The sequence below is a fragment of the Scleropages formosus genome, chromosome 11, assembly GCF_900964775.1.
Source record: "Scleropages formosus chromosome 11, fSclFor1.1, whole genome shotgun sequence".
In the NCBI taxonomy this organism is placed as follows: Eukaryota; Metazoa; Chordata; class Actinopteri; order Osteoglossiformes; family Osteoglossidae; genus Scleropages; species Scleropages formosus.
Genome location: NC_041816.1, coordinates 28,645,584 through 28,663,114, shown reverse-complemented (window position 1 = coordinate 28,663,114; position 17,531 = coordinate 28,645,584). Strand labels below are relative to the sequence as shown.

General features: G+C 47.4%; 1 protein-coding gene across 1 annotated transcript in view; it reads right to left on the bottom strand.

The window, feature by feature from the left end:
• Positions 1–2,304: 2,304 nt before the first annotated feature.
• Positions 2,305–17,531, bottom strand: part of rbpjb (recombination signal binding protein for immunoglobulin kappa J region b) — a 29,914-nt gene continuing 14,687 nt past the window's right edge. Inside the window, exons 2-11 of the mRNA XM_018735427.2 lie at positions 13,791–13,829; positions 9,509–9,604; positions 8,213–8,378; positions 7,440–7,614; positions 7,009–7,146; positions 6,805–6,917; positions 4,982–5,122; positions 3,748–3,903; positions 3,555–3,658; positions 2,305–3,033 (exon numbers count right to left, since the gene is read on the bottom strand). Coding sequence (XP_018590943.2) covers positions 2,703–3,033; positions 3,555–3,658; positions 3,748–3,903; positions 4,982–5,122; positions 6,805–6,917; positions 7,009–7,146; positions 7,440–7,614; positions 8,213–8,378; positions 9,509–9,604; positions 13,791–13,829 — 1,459 coding nt within the window. The 3' untranslated portion in view covers positions 2,305–2,702. The remainder of the gene's footprint in view (positions 3,034–3,554; positions 3,659–3,747; positions 3,904–4,981; positions 5,123–6,804; positions 6,918–7,008; positions 7,147–7,439; positions 7,615–8,212; positions 8,379–9,508; positions 9,605–13,790; positions 13,830–17,531) is intronic.

The following is a 17,531-nucleotide window of genomic DNA, read 5'->3' as shown; positions in this document are numbered from 1 at the left end:
GTCGTACTACGATTAAAGCGTGGTAATATTGCCTTTTTACCTGCCCGTTTAGGACGGGAAGCACACACTGCTCCGGCAGCAGGGACAGTTCCTCACCGATACCGAAATGACGATTGGGAGTAACTGCCGATCAATGTTCTTGTGAAGACGACAGGACAGGACAGGAGGTAACGATGGCCGAGGTGGACGTGGACGTGCGAAGGAGACGGAACGTGGGACACACAGCCCTCGACGCGCTACTTTTACGCGTACATCGCTCAAGAGAAACTACCCCTAGAACTGCGCTTCTACCGGTGAACGCGAGGCGTCCAGTGAACCGAACCCTAAAGCAACACAGTAATTATGTCGTGTAACACAAGACACACAATGTGATATAAAAGCTCCCATCAAAATATTGCTTTAAAATACAGACACTAAATGCACAATGGCTGAGTTTCTAGAAAGTTCCCCCCTCCATCCACACAGAATTCACCAATAACAAATACCAATAAAGGCTGCTACAGTTGAGCTAAACACTGTGTATGTAACCCTCTAGTTTTTAACATGAAATGTACTGGAACCAACAGGCAACTCATGATCCAGCAATGCGGACACCAGCCGAACAGGAAGTACGCCAGCAGAACGGCAAAACGGGAAGTGTTCGTCCAACTGATCCGGAGGGCTGCGACGTCCGTGCAAGAAGGGCAGATGAAGGGCGACGCGTCCGCTTTCGATCCACAGGAGAGCGGGCTAGGCTGGTACCCGGACCCCTCCGCCACGGCGACCGCCGAGGTCGACCAATCGGCTGCAGTCAGAGAATCCCGTCGAAGGCAGGGACTCCGCGCACCTCACAGTGCGTTAGAAACCGGACGTCCGCTGGATATGGAGATAAGTGCCGAGGGCACCCGTAGCGGGGCAGGGTGGGGGGTGGGATTGGTATTCGACTGCATCGTGGGATATTCCACAAAAGGTTACGCCTTCTCCAAAGAGTCCGTGTTAAGAGCTCGATGGGTCTCTTGCAGCGGAGACCAGGGTCTTTGGGTACGCCGGGATGAGCCAAAGTCCTGCTGGAGGACGTGTGGCCAGCACTTGCTAGCTGGCTGTTAGCCGCGCCGTGACACAACAGTAACTCACGGAAGATGCAGAAGAAAATGTTGGTCTTCCAGGAAACAGATTCTAGCAGGTCTTCACAGAGTAACAACAAAAAATGAGTAACATGTTAAAGCAGAAAGGCAAACGAGAGAACAACTGTAGGCAACAGTAGCAATTAAATTAAAGGGGGGGAGGAAAGAAAAAAAAAAAAAAAAAACCCTTCACAAAAGCTGCAGTAAGGCCACAAACCGAAGTGTCAGCATTACACCGAGCACAAATTTTTACCGGTTTTCTTTCTCTAAAAAGAACAGAGGTTTAAATAAACAAAACAAAAACAAAAAACAAAAAACAAAAAAAAAAAAAAAAAACAAAGAAAAACAACAACAACAACCACCTGGAAGACTAAAGGAACCTGTGTAGAAAGTATACCTACACCGACAGCTGTACTACAGATTCAAGACTGACTTTACACTCGATACGTTTACAATGACAACAGCTTGAAAAAACGTGATCTAGATACTCGCTACGTGAAATGAGTATGGCAATCTGTGTTCAATAAAAATGTACACTTCTATGGCTACCACTGGTCTAACAAGATTTCAACACATTAGACACATGACTATTGTTTTTTCTTGTAAATTGTAAGAAGTCTCGCACTTAAAAAATGGAAGAGTTAACAGAAATCGCTTTGCTCCTTTTTTACCTCCCAAAAGGAACGGCAGCGACGGTTGACTATTGCAGACAAGGCAGAGGCGATGCTTAAAGCTTTTCTTTTTAAAGACTCCATAGAAATCAATCGTAGAAAACAGACCCTCTGAGATTCTCCCAAACTCAAATTATACACACTTCGGTTTTGTGTTAAAAAAGTCTGACTTCAGTTTTTTTTTTGTTTTTTGTTTTTTGTTTTTTTTTCTTAAAGGAAAAAAATTCAGGGATTTGACGGAAAAGGAAGCTACAATACACAAGCCAGGCCAGGATTGCAACCTGAAACACACTTCGGAGCCCAAGCTCAGAGGAAAAATAGAAACTATTTGGTAACAAAAGTGTACTATATGTTTAATACAAAAGGTATGGAGAAAATGTACCTTTACTAAAGCTTATACAATATCCTTGGTCCATAAAAACTATGTTATTACCACATTTTATATGTGATCCTCTAAAAGAGTTCCACCCAACCAGTAATACATCTTGCCCCTTTACAGAAACGTACAAACACAAAAAAAGAAAAGAAAAACAAAGAAAAAAAGTGAAAAATAGACTTTTCTTTTAATAAAGTTTTATACATGGCTGATGTATCATTGGTGTGGTCTCTGTTCTCGAGCCCGGCGGGGACTTTGGGGAGCCCCCATCACACGTCTCCACCGCTAAGGCCCGATGAGTGGTGGTGGTGGTGGGGGAGTGGGGGGGGGGGGCTGGGGCACCCCTTACACGAGCACTAGAGGGAGCCCGAGTTGTTCCGTTTCTCTGCAATCAACTACCCTCCTCCACCTCCTCTTGCTCTCTTTCGAGAAGCTTTTTGATTTATATATATAAAAAAAAGAAAAAAAAAAAAAAGAAAAAAAAATTTAAAAATCCATATGCAGCACTTTCAAGGAGTCCGTTTGCAGTCCGTCTGCACGCGACCCCGTGTGTTAGGACACGACGGCGGCTGCGGCGGCTGCGGCCGAGGCGGACGTGACGCTGGTAGGGTTGCCAGCGGTGCTGCTGGCGTAGCTGGTTTCGCTGCTGGGGTTGCCAGCGGACAGCAGGCTGGAGCTCCCCGCACGCAGGATGGCCCCGGCGGCGCTGCAGTGGGGTCTCGGACCCGGCTCCGGCGTGTAGGTGAACGTCAACGTGGTGGAGTAGATGATGCCGTCGTTGCGCACCAGAGTGACGGGCACTTGCACCGGCTGCCGCACCCACCTCCAGCCCTCGCGGAACGCCGAGATGTCGGGTACCACACACAGCATGCTTTCGGCACACCTTCAAGAGGTGACACGGGGCACATGGCTCAGAGCACTGACACTACACTCTCAATGTACAGCAACTCTGGTATTTACTGGTAAAATGCTTCTACTGAAAGGAAAAAGGGAAGCGGGGGGAACCTTTCAATCTAAACCTGCTAAATTCGCAAATAAAAATATCGGTTGAAAGGGAGCTTCTTTATAGCAGTAAATGGATCCACCGCAGTCCGGCACTTTCGGATGGGTAATTTCACCAGAGCAATTTAGGGTCTGTACCTTCTCAAGGGTCCTACAGCTAGAAGTGGGATTTGAACCTGCAGCCTTTGGGTCCACATGCAGCAGCTCTAAGCACTGCGCTACCAGCTGCTCTGCAATCAGAATCATCATGTCGACTGAGAATTACCAGTTTAATGAGACACCTGAGCACTCAATTTGTCGGCTCTACAACCCCCGCAGTGCCTTTACTGCACCGTAACGTACCACCGTTTTCTCACGGATGCCTGACTGCACGAGGACTCGCCATACTTGCACCGCCGTTACCTGTACATGGTCTCCGCCTCGACGTCACCGAACCACACTCTGAGGTTTGGAGTGAAGTTCTGCCCTGTGAGTTCCAGCATGGCCACGTCCCCTCCTCCGTTGAGCTGCGAAACAGGACAGCAGACACCCCGACGTGAGGGTCTCTGAAGGGTTCTTCCCAAGTGTCTGCGTGCAGCGTCAGTAAAGGACCCACCTGCAGGCTCTCCACCACAGGCACGGGCGTGACAGGCGAGTGCACGGGGCCCATGCCCTCGTAGAAAGTGTACTCCGCCTTGTCGGTGCTGATTATGGTCCAGGAGGCTCCATCATTGATCATCTCTTTGTTGGGCTCCTTGGGGCAGGGAGTGGCCTGGGGGTAGGGACACGACTCAGTCATTCGCACGGCACCAAGCCAACATACGTACACCGTGCCTCCGATCCGTCCCTGACCCCAGTTCTTGGTGTTAAACTCGTAAGTGCGGTATCAGCTCAGTGACAAAACAACAGGATCCAAAACTTGTCAGAAGTACAGCAATGAACCGTGCTGTTGCTACGGCTCCTTCAGCCCTTCCTATCCCCAGCGGAGCGTGACGGAAACGGGCTGCCGGTCACATAACTATCGCTGACCTCCTGCCCATCGACCCGCTCTGATGATGGACAATCATTATGGTATCAGATGCGCTTCCGTGTCCCTGATCGATGATCCAAGATTAATCTGCTTCTGAAATACATCTAATCGCTCAACCACACAATATAAAATGTATGAACAAAAACCCGTCAGTGTCACAACAAATTCACAGTAAACAAAAGCTAAACCCACAATTGAGTGCTTATCCAATAAGATAAGAATTGCTTTTAGACACCAATGTACCTCAAAATACCTAAACGTACCCCATGATGTGAACTGTTGGCAGATGGGCTGCGAGAGGGAAAGGACAAGAGGGAGGGGGCAGTGAGACGGTGGGGTGTAGAGGGACACTTGTGAAGTACTAGTGAAAGAATAGCTTCGAGGGATGGGGGGGTCTGAGTAGCACATGGGCAGCACAGTGGCACAGCAAGTAGCGCTGTTCTCTCACAGCGCCTAGGTGGTGCAAGAGGATCCGGGATCGATCACCGCTCAGTCTGTGCGGAGTTCACATGTTCTCACTGTGTCTGTGTGGGTTTCCTCTGGGTGCTCTGGTTTCCTCCACAGTGCAGAGAAATGCTGCTCGGGTTCACCCGTAGTGTGTGAGTGACAGAGTGTGTGTTCCACTGATGTATGGATGAGTGACCCAGTGTAAGTAGTGTACCTAGCAGTGTAAGTTACCGCAGTAAACAAGGTGTGTGGGCTGATAATACTACACAGAGTTCATTGGAAGTTGCTTTGGACAAAAGCATCTGCTAAATAAATGCACGCAAACATGGATGCACTGGGGAAGGTGCGGTGGTCATGTGGTGCAGGGACTGACCTGAAACTGGATGATCCTCTCTTGGGACAGGCACAAGTACATCCGCTCCGTATCCTTCAGGTAGAAGGCACATTTGTGGAGCTGGGAAACGGGGTCGTCGGCATCCAGCAGCGCCGTCTGCTTGTCCACCTTCCGGATGATCTACACACACACACACACACACACACACACACACACACACACACACACACACACACACACACACACACACACACACACACACACACACACACAGAGGAGGGGGGGAAAGAAATGTTACCACAGAGGCATTAAAAGACTAAAGCAGTGTCTCCGGAAGAGGGGGGGAGGACAAAGGTTCCCTTTTCTATGAAGCACGAGCTTGATGGCTGCACACTGCCCCTCCCTTTGGATGCTACAGAGAGCTGTCAAGGCTGTCAAAACACGGGGGGTATCTATTGCTTCAGCAAACAGGACTCGTCACACCCTGCAGTACAATAAATTCAAGCGAGCATAAACAACATTTCCTCCATTAATGTAAACCAGACAGCGGGTGGAGCATGCAAGCAATCGGTCTGAACCCTGTCTACCTGCTGGGGGGGTAAGGGGGGACGCAAATGGCCATTTTTGTTTAGAAAGCCTGTGAGTGATGCTGCTGCACTGAGAACTGGGTGTGTGTGTGTGTGTGTGTGGAGCACAGAGCTCGGTGTGCCCGGCTGCTACTCTGGTGAAGAGTGCGGACAGAGAAAGTGGGCGAGCTGGACTGTGGAACCACTGGCCAGCAGTACAATGGTGACACTGTGGCCCAACCGGATGGGGTTTGTGCAAGAAGAGACAGGGGAAGCGCCTGTGTGGGCATGCAGGAGAGCGGGACAAAGAACAGAGGCAAAAGTAAACAAAGCGGAAGGAAGGATATGAAAAAGAGAAGCAGAAGAGAAGGAATGGAGAGAAAGCAGAAGAGCACAAAAGAACATGGTAAACAGGGAGAGCAGGACAGAGGAATGTTTAAGTGCCACTTAAATGGAATTTTAAAAAGTGCAGCAAGGAGGTTTTCTGTAAGTTATTCAGAGGCAGCAAAACTACACTATACTGTGTGACATGAAAAAGTCTTTGCCCTACAACTCCTAGCAATTGTGCCAACTGTACGACAACAACAACAGGAGATATTTGTACTACAAATTAAGCCTATTACAATCATTATACACCTGTGTTACTCTCCTTCACACAAGACATTTGTGTTGGGTGACAGCAATGGTATGTGAAATAACACTGTACAGTGTTCACTGTACATCACTCTGGAGAAGAACATCCGCTAAATTAATTTATGACCTCAGGACACCCGTATTTACGCATATTATTCCTCCTTTTTTGGCCAAAAACAGTGAAATGTGACAGAGGTCCTTGCAAAAAAATTGCATCAGAGCACCGGTCATATTCAGAAACCACAGGCAAACGTGAAGGATGAACTTTCTCGAAAACAGCAGCCTTGCCTTCAAATGGAAGAAACAATGAAGTGTCTTTGACCCTCAGACCTAAAGTGTCCCAGTGTGGGTTTACAGCGCAGGTATTTCACATACCCTCGAAGTGGGGGGGAATACTGCAGAAACCATAAAATTCCTGGTTTTACCCGTTTCAGCAGTGCTGGACGGTGCAAGAGCACCTGCTATTTACAGCGTTAACCAGAAGTAACAAGGACATGAGTTTAGCGCATGAGTTTAACAGTCCATTTATGTGAAAGTAGCTCAATGCGTGAGGAGCAGAGTTTGCCATGAACTGGGTATAACAGGAGTGGGGCTGAGTGCTGGACTCTGGGAGGGGGGGGAAGAGAAAGGGAAAGGGGAGAGAGGAGGAGCAGCAGCAGCTACCAGTCGGGGGAGTGCCATGCCCGTCACAGAGCACACGAGTTTCACAGTCTGCCCGTAGTGGATGTATCCGTCGCGCACTGTGAACTCCTCTCCCTCCGATTCCTCGTCGTCCACTGTGGAGGGGGACACAGGAGATGAGTGAGAGGCTACCCCCCGCACCAGTCCCCCGGTGACGCACCGCGAAGGGAAGGGCCGCACACTCACGGAGGTGGATGTAGAACGCCCCCCACTGCTGCGAGCTGGCGTGGAAGTTGCCCCCCTCCACATGGAGGTAGCGGGTGCTGACCGTCTGGGATCGCAGGCGGTTGAAGAGTGCCACTTTCGTCCCTGATGCAATGCACACTGCAGGGAGGGAGGACAATACCCTTATTTTTAGACAAACGCAGCGAGGGAACAATTCCCACATGGCAATGCATGAGATAAGCAGAAAGACCCCTCCTTTACAGTGTAGTACCACGCTAGTCACAATGAGGTCAATGATATTGCAAGACTGTCTGAACATCAGCGCCACCTATTGGCACAAAGAATGGTGATGAGTCATTTCTACAGCAGACCCACAACAGCTCATTATTATTATTAATTCCATCAGTTTTTAACAACACCCGAACCAGAACTGTGGCCCTACAAATACTCACGGTCGGCATTCTTCAAGGACTGCTTCTTTTTGGAGGGCTTGGAGATAACCTTGATCCTTTTGCTGAGGAAAACTCCTATGTCCGCACTGTTGCCGTAGAACATCTTCACTGACAACATGAAGTGCTTTCTCTTATCAGAGTCGGATATGTACAAAGTTTTGGCTGTGCAATAGTTCTGGGTAGGGGGAGTGGGTAAGAGTGGTGGTTGAAGACAACAAAGACCAGTTTGTCAGAACAGGTCCGTGCAAAAAGTTCCTCAGTTTGTATTCAGTGGAACCTCGAAGTCAGGTGTGTGGTGGACTAAAGTACTTAGTTATATACCCTACCTTGACTGCATAAAAATCTAACAATGCAACACAGACACACAGAAACACTACTGATAATTTAGTCAGAAGTTCACCTGAAACATGTCTTTGCATTATGAGAGGAAACCAGAGCACCGAGAGGAAACTTACACAAACTCAACAGAGACTGGGTCACATCTGAAGCCACATTAAAATCCATAGCCCAGGATCTGAGAGGCTCTATCGCTACTCACTGCACCACTGTGCTTCAGTTACAGTAAGAAAGGTGCCAGAGCTTGTCGTTGCATTGCACTAAAACACCCAATTAGTCGTAACCATGTTGACTTTGCAAATTTAACCGCTCAAGGCACTTGAAAAATGTTTTCTGCACTCGGTCCGGTAGGACTGCGAGCTGAACTAAACTCAAAAGCAGCTGCCGTGGTGAATGGTCCACTAAGTGTGCAGGACATGTACCAGCCTGGCACCTACCTTCCCCTCCAGGTTGAGCTGCTGCATCTCCTGCTCGCTGTTCCCAATTCCGATGAAGGCGCAGGGCTGTGCCTCCTGCTCTGAGCTGCCGTCCCGCTCCATCTGCTCCTTCTTCTGCTTCCAGCCACTGCCCATTAGGTACACACAAGGAGGAGGGCAGAAAAACCTGGGGAGGAGGGCGGAGAAGCACACACACAAAATCATACTCCTGCAGAAGATGCAGCGAGTTCAGTGAGGCTCCATCCATGAAATGTGCACTTTGACCAACAGGTGGCAGTGTCACACATCCAGTGACATTTGGAATGGGGGGGGTGGGAATCAATTGACCTGAACGTTTCATTTCACTCTCTAGTTTGAAACTTCAATCCAGGCATACCACAACTTTGTTTACATTGCTATGATAATTTCTTCAACTAGTCTCTGAGAAAATCATTTCCTGAATTTTCTTACTTGTGAACGAGACAGCAGCACATTACGGTTTAGTATAATTAATGCACCAGGTTCACCGTGACAACAGCAAAACCACTGTGGACACTGATGCAGAGGAGCTCACAGGAATTCAATACACTTGAACTAACAATAAAAGTAAATCCCCAGCTGGAGATGAGAGTAATCCTGCGTCATTCTGAAGCCTGCGCATCATCTTAGTTTGAAGAAAAGCGAAAAAAAATTACAGCGTTTACCACAAGTGTTTGATTTGTCATCTAGCGACAGTAAAACTGAGAAGTTTTGTTTAGCCGTTTTTTCCCCCTGACCTGCATGGAAACAAGATTGAAGTGCAACGCCGCAAAGCCGTCTGCTTTCAAATCCTAAAAATAAGAGAGAAGAGGGGGAACAGTGGGTCCCGAGTTTGATCTCCTTCCCCCTGCAGGGTCACTGAGCCAAAGCAACACGCAGCGGCTGCCATATAAGGGGACAGCTTGTAGCACAGTGTTTAGCGTTACTGCCTTTGTACCTAAAGGTTGCAGGTTCCATCCCCACTTCTGGATAGTACCCTTGAGCAAGGTACTTACCCTAAATTGCTTTAGTAAAAATTATCCAGCTGTATAAATGGATAAATAACTAAGCCTGGATCAGTAAAAACTAACTAATACTGTAAATCGCTTCGGAGAAAAGCATCAGCTAAATGAATAAATGCAAATGTCCTGCACAAATGTGGCCTTCCTCTTCTGCCATGAGCTCAGTGAGAACCAAATAAGGAGAGTCTCCTCATTAAGAAGTGCAGCACAACTCCCCAAAGCCATGGTCACCAAGTCAAGGTCATCGCCCTGTGGTCAAGTGGCCGTAAACCCTTACCTCTTTTCATTGCCGTAGGATTTCTGTGCAACTTTGGCGTGTAGAATTAGGACCGTTTGATCTCCCCGCTCCCTCAGGTAGTTCCGCATCGCTTCCCTGCAGAGATATGGCACAGAGACAGGGTCAAGGTTTACTGAGGTACAACACCCCCCAACCTTCCGATTCCATAAAAAACACACACTACTGATGGAGAAAAGCAGGAGGAGCGGAAAGGCTACGCAGCAGCGCAGGGGCTAAAGTGGTGCTGCTCGCATCTCCGATGACGTCAACTTCAAGAGCACTCAGAGATGCATAAAACAGCAAAGGACAAAGGAATCCCAGTGGTACCGCAAACTCTGAGCTCATCTTAACGTCGAGGAGAGCGGACACAGAGGGGACTATAACTCACCGATACTCGAGGAAAGGGGGGGACCTTGACACAAAACCATGAACGTACAGTTGAAGTGTGAACAAAAAACAGTTTTAGCTTCGACGAGGTAATTCTCCTGCGATCTCAACTATGTATTGCTTGAAAAATCTGGTGGAAGAAGGGGAAAAAAAAAAAAAAAAAGCAGCTGGCCTGATTTCAAGGGTTGTTAATGATCGGTGCTTGGAGGCAGTGGGGGTGGTCAGGGATGGGGAGGGGGCAGGAAAAACACTTGAGTTCACCAAGAAAGAATTCCAATTTCTTGGCATCCTACTGCAAGGTCCATGGTTTGACCACTAAAGCAAAGTGGTTTCTGAAATCCTTCCTAAGACCCCTGCAGACACCTTCATACACTCGGCAACACACACCACTCAGAGGCCTGGCAGAGCGACGGTGGTGTACAAACACCTGGACAAGAGCATCGTCTCAAATGGTGAGTTGGCAGAAAAATGGAATAAAAAAAGCCTAAGTTCCAACAGATGTCAGTGACACCTGACACGATGGGCCGTTTGGGATTTTGGCAACGGTGGGGGAGGGAGGTGGGTGCAAAGCCGAGGAACAGTCATAGATCTGACACGTTTCTTTGTTCCCCGTCATCCACAGAGTTGCAGCTACAAGCGTTTCAAGCTGATCACCGCTTTCCTGCTGCTACAGATTCACCATGTTGCAGTCAATGTACAATTGCTGTGTGTGTGTGTGTGTGTGTGTGTGTGGGGCCTGGAACACATCATGGGGGTGCAGATAGACATCCATATTTGTCGCACTATAACATGGCATTTTAACCAGTGAAAACCCTTAAACTGCACATGAAGTGTGTCTCCCCCCACTGTTCTTTCAGGAATTCCTATTTAATAAACACTGATTCATTTCGCTACATCGACTGTTCTGTTAACACAACTGCACTGAAAAACACTTTACACAAGTCGGTACATATCAGACTTTGTCTGGCAAAAAGAAAAATAATAGGCAGTGAGGGGAAAACAAACGAAAATACGCCCATATATGAGAGTTCAGCAGTGGTGGTCAACTATAAATGTGGAATTCTGATATTCCGCTGCAAACGCAGCGTTACCCCATCAAACAGCGTTACCACATTTCCCACCAACTGCCTTCAGCACTGGACTGTGTTCACATCTGTGTTTTTATACAGAGGCTAAGGCTGCAATTTTAATTCCCTTTTCTCCTTGTTCAACTTACAAACTATCTCACCATCTTGAAGAGTTTCAGTGCTTATTCACTGAAACGTGCAGGTGGCCAGACAGTCCAGTGACACCGAGCAGCACCGACTGCATTAACTGGACGTTTCGACTCGCTTCCCTTTGCAGCTACGATGACGCAAAAATGCGCAGATCACGTCAGCAATGAAGCACAGTTAGAGTCACCGCACAAAGAATTTACATGCAAGAAATTACATAAATATGAATACAGCAGGAAAACGACAATGAGACCGTTTTGCTTAATGAATAATAAATACATATTTTTAGTGCAGTGGAAACTCTGCTCTGTGAGGAAATGGAAGCATGTGCCAGACAGGTAAAGGTGTGGCCCGTGCCTCAAGGCGAACACAGTGGGCCGCGAGGCTCCGGCACACAGACACACACTTGGAGAAGGAAATGAAAGAGCCAAGCGCCCGAGCGACACCTCCGCCCAGCAAAACTGAAACCTTCCGCTCAGACGGGCCTCCAGATGAAAGCTGTCATTCAACTCGAAACTCGCCTTGCAGGGACTTCACATCTTACGCATTCTGAGAGCAGCGGCACAGTGCGACGGAGGTGAAGTCCCCATGAAGAAACACGGGGAGAGACGTGTCAGTGACCTAAGCTAGGTAACACTGGGCACAACCCTTTGCCTCATCTCTACTGCTAACCAGCTTTAAAGGCCGAATTACTCCTCTACAGGATGCTCAAACAGCCACAAGGCAATGCTCACCGACAACAGTCTTGTCACAGCTGATGACCTTCCTCCCTTCTATGGCATCTGACCAAAACGCAGAGCCCAGCAAACTGTCATCGCTCACCTTGTCACCCCAAAGCCTGCTGCCTGGAGAAGGGGGAACATGGTCTGTGGCACAGCAACACGAAGACCGAGAGTCATTAATGTGCAAAGGAAGTGCGTGCATGTTTTTTTTTCCCCGAGGGAGGTGGTGTGTGTGTGTGTGTGTGTGTGTGTGTGTGTGTGTGTGTGTGTGTGTGTGTGGGGGGGGGGGGGGGGGTACGCAGACTGTGCAGACAGGCATCTGCCCCTTACATCTGTTGCAGTGTCTTCAGTGGCGGTGTCCTGCTGGGACAGGGGAGGGAGGCGGCAAGGGAGGTCAGGCCAATAAGGTCACAGCACTATCACCTCAGGCCAACACCACCTCCCCCCTCAAGTAAGTTGCACCACGGATCTCCTCACACACAAAGTGCACTGCTGCAGAGAAACTTATTCATACTATTTATTGATTCAGCAAAACATCATCTCTGCTTCTGCCTTCATTCATAGCAACCTAAGTAGCTGCTGATTTTACACTCCTTTATACCGTAACGACCCACATTACTGTTTTAGGTGGGGAAACTTGTTAAATGTAGATTGCTGCATTGTGGGGAAAAATGTGAAATGTGGGTGTGCAACCACTGGGGGCACTTCTGGGGAAAATGATGGGGTGACTGTGTGTGCCAGTGTGTTGGGGGAGAGCCTGGGGCGCAAGATAGGCTGGGAAGGCTGGCTGGTAGCACAGGTCCCAGAGGAAACGGGTTCCTTGGACCGAGAGCATTATTTCCCTGGTGCCGGTGTTCTAATAAAACCTTTGAGATGAACACTGCCTCTGCGTCCTTCTTCGCCCTATCCAAACCCACAGCGCTGCGCGCCACAATAGTCTTTTGCAAGTTACACTGTTAGGGATTCGGACCCCGTCTACAAGCACAACCTTCGCAATGAAAGTCCAACAGCAGCTTCCCTTGTAGGATGTCAACCTGCGACCTTTTGAACATAAGCCTGGTCCCATAATAGAGACACCACCTGTTTCAGTTAGAACAGCCCAGGAGACAGTCTGCTCCTCGGAGACAGAGACTGGGGAAAGTTCTGGGCTTTGAGCTCTTTTCCGCAAACATTCAGCCATCCTGAAACAGCCACGGTCAAATCAAACTGACCACAGCTCCCGAAGGGTTCTCCTGCCACACATCTCCATCCTTCGGCCCCTTTTACTTACCCATCATGCACCAAACGAGCAGATACTGACAGGACAACGGGAACGGGATTCTCGGAGACTACAACTTCCAACATGGATCTGCTTTTCTGAGCAAATCAACCTTTTTTTGACATCATCTCCAGGCTGTGGCCAGTTCGTCTGACCAAGGCCACTGGGACTCGCTTCTCTCCGGCTACAAAACCTTATTTTCTTACAGGCTACAGCCAAGCATCTGCCATGTCCCAAGAAAGGCCTTAATTACAACCATTCACTACAACTACAGTTACTTCTCCTGATGGTACGCCTGGGATTTGTGGACATAAATCATTCACTGCTCTTTGTTGCAGTATTTGGGGCAGTGAACAACAATGCCAGGGAGGAGGGAAAAAAGCCCAAAATACCAAATATATACACATCACAAAAAGCTTAATTATGCTCTTGTGTGGATCTTGAAACAGAACACATGAAGTTATAAAACCTGGGCTGCAGCACCATCGTGTAATTAAACAGGCAGCCCAACTTTTCCTTTTTAGAACACTAAACCTTGACCTTAAGAACCCCAAAAGCTGGAAGTGTAGCAAACTAACTTTGTTCTCTCATTACAATTTGTGGTTAAAGCCTAAAACAACAGCAGCACAAGTTTTTGTTTTGTCACTATGGAGTCTTGATGTTTTTTTTAAAGCATGAAAAAAACAGGAGGAGGAGCTTACCTGGTTAAGCGTTGTGGTTGAGGACGCTCCCCAAACTTCCTGTAGAAAAAAAAAAAGGACAAGTGCTTAGCCCTTAGTAACAGGTACATTTTCGTGTTAGTTCCGTAACCCTTTTCAATAAAGCAAAGTGGTTTCTGAAGTCATTCCTAAGACATTTTATTCGTGACATGTGGAGTTGTCTTGAAGTTTAAGGACTGCTGGCCACCCTATGCCATCCTTCTTGTGGCCTCTGCCCCAGACAGCTTTCACATGATGGACCTTTGAGTGCTGACGCTGGTCAGCCTGTGGCTTGTGTGGCTGCCCACGTGCACCACCTTAGCTTCCATGTTCCACAGCTATGAAGTAAACACTGCAAGAAGATACACAAAGGCCTGGAAAATGCAGACAAATGACGACCAGCTAAGCCGGTCCAAACTAAAGCATATTACAACAAGGGCACATGGAAAGAAACAGTACATTCACCTTCTGAGAGCTAAAATTTGAGACTTTCCAGCACGACAAATAATACGATAATCACTGGGAAAACATCTGTAGATTATGGCTTGAAACCATGTGGTAATGCTGGACAATAAATGTTCCCCAATGTAAATAATGGACAATAACGTTCCTTTAACAGGCACAACATGTGGAGCATTCTTCCAGAGGGCCATCCACACATCAGAGAACATAGAACAACATCTCATGTAGCCCCTCTGTCAAGGTGAACTTCTGATTCAGAGAAGACCTTGCGGGCCACCAACCCCTCCCCTCGCACCATTCTTGAGGCGACACCCTTGGGTTTGAGCTGCACACCAGCGGAAGTGATAGCAGAGCCATGTCTGAGTTCTCTTTGTTCTTTATATTACAACAAAAAGCCTTTGAGACTTATCACAGCAGTGCAACAAGGTAATGTTACATGCCACGCGGCCTCCCGAAAGCAGTTTCAAGAAGTGTGCGGGAGGACGTCTCTATCCTCCTCATTGCTTGAAAGCAAGTTGTCCACCCATCAGAACCGTAGAGCTAGAGGCAGTGAGTGGAGCACAAAGAAAGAGAGGAGTAACCTGTCAAACCATCAAAGAATTCACACAAAACTATCACTACACAGGTGACTCATCTAATGCCTTTCTAGCTTACAGGAAAGCAGATACCTATACTGGACCTGCAGCCCACATGCAGCATCCATAAATATGTGGTGCAAACAACTCGACGTATAATCTGTATTTAGAGTACTGAGAATTACCTGATATTACAAAGATACTGGCCATGCTTTAATCTTACACTATCGATGAAACTCAAAACGGGTCAGAGTAGATGTTTCCAAGTAAGCCCTCAGCATGGGAAGCGGCGCTCGGTACACAAAACAAAGAAACAAATGTGCAGAAAAGTGTATGAATGGACACTCACACAAGCTCCAGTATGTTCAGTGTTCAGCAGCTAAAACCCTGACCAAGTTCCATTGAAGAGACACTGTCACACCTGAATACCTGCACCTGTAAAGACCGGGTTTCCTCTAAGGTTCTGAGTTGACTTCAAAGTCCTCAGAATTTCCTAAAAAGCTCTAAAGGCCAGACACCACCGCTCCCCTCTGCTCTGAATTGCTAGCAAATCACAGCCCACGTCACAGTCTTTGTTCGTGTAACTCATCACTTCCATGGTAGACTGGGATTTCTCCCGACTCAGGTCTTTCACCGTGGAATTCCCTCCCCAAGCCTGTCCAGGGATTCCCCACACTTAAGACCCAGAATAGCTTTTAAGTGACACTTGTGGGCCCCTACTTTCCCATCCATCAATTTCTTGATTATTTCCTTCTTTCAATTTGGTACATTATTGCTCACATTTTCAGTGTTGATTTTTATTGTACATTTATTTCTCATTACTGTACCATCTATTTTTTTTTTTTTTTTTACTGTAAAGCACTTTGAGAACCTACTTTACATTTATTTACTTTGCAGACACTTTTCCCCAAAGTGACATACAACTCCGAGTAAAGAGAAGTGCACAACAGAGGTAGAAAGGTTCCATAAAAATTATCATATTAATTTGAAGGGGAGAAGCCCATCAACCCCACACTGACAATGCTTCCCCTTTGACACAACGCACTCAAAAAATATTTGATGGCAAATAAGCAAAAGGAGACGCAAGCAACCTTTTTCATTTCAATACACCTGCTGTGAGCATGAAGCCTTCAGGCAGGGCAACCAAATAATTCATATCATGGGTTCACAGAGGAACTCGTTTGCTCTTTTTCAAGAGCGGAGCTTCAGCAGTAAAGAGATAGGGGGTAGGGGGGTGCGTAGCCATCGTCTCCTCAGTGCGAAGACCGCAGGCGAGTGTAAAGACACCCACTGCCTTATGACAGACAAGCTATCCTTGCTAGTTAGCAGCTGTACAAACCAACATTGATAGTAAAAAGTCTGTAATTGTCTTTACTCTAAACAAAGGAATTGTTTGCACATCAACTGGAATTATGAGTTAAGCAACTGAGGATTTCTATTCAAAGACACCATCCCATCGGGGGGGGGGGGGGGGGGGGACCACCCCCACACCCGTTAGCAGTGCTGTGAAGGCTGGCACGTAACATGCTATCATTTCAACTTTCCAATCATGACAAGGCTGTAACACTGTGTGCGGGGGGCTGGCTGGACAGGAGGTCCCTGCTGCCTTACTGGAGCAGTAATAGTCCACCTTCACACATTTCTTTGCTTTCAAATTAAAGCACTTCCACAATGATATAGCACTAAGGCCAGAGCACAGCAGCTATTCTCCAGAGATGTATGAATACCACACCTTGACCATGTGCTCCTCTCCTATCAAACTGCTCTCAACACAATGGCTCTTGAAATACAGTTGACAGGAAAAAATGCTGAAAGCCCAGCCCAGGCGTGAGACATCCCTTTGGAGCACCACCTCAGTGTTCGGTTTGCAAACTCCTCGATCCGTATCCGTGTTTTCGCAGTTAATCCTGGCGGTCCCAAGGGCCACAACACAGCTCTCTCTCCAATCTTCAGAGAGGGGACTGGGTTTTATTCGGCCTAAATGAAACCATACCATTACTCATTCACACTGGGCTCAGAGCTTCAAGGCACTGTGTAAACAGGGGTAGGTAGCCATGGATGGGGGAAGGTTACAACTCAACCATAAAGAAAGAAAAAAGGTACCATAAAGGCTACATGTAACTAGTCTCTGCTTAATCTCACAAAACCACAGAAAACACAGTAAAGTCCCCTCAACTGATTCAGCCGGACAGATAAATTGTTCTTCCTTCCCAAATTAAACTGAATGTTGCATTTACAGAATATTTAACTTTCTTCAACAGGACATGAGTACATTTGTACTATATTCTATATATGTATATATATGAGTACATTTTATTATACATTTGTTTTGGGGACCGAGTTATAAATTAATAGGTAGTCAAAGCAAATGCCAATATTAACATTCAAAGAGCTCTGTCATCGGAGCAAGACTGATTTTATCATGCGACAGGCTGAGAGCTTGATTCTAACGAACATCAACGCAATCGGAAGGAGGTCGGCAAAGCCCACCCACGAACCATCGGGTGCAGCCAACGTGAACCTTTCCTGTCCTGGGGCCACTGCCGCAGATGACAGAAGTTCAAAGGTAAGGCCCAGTTCGCTGCAGAACAAAATGGGCTGGTGCTGACGCGTGATCGTGACACTACGGTCTAAAAATAAAGCTTTGGAAGTCAAATCATGTAGTATGGATTCTCTGCATTTTATCTTTTTTTTTTTACATTTCAGT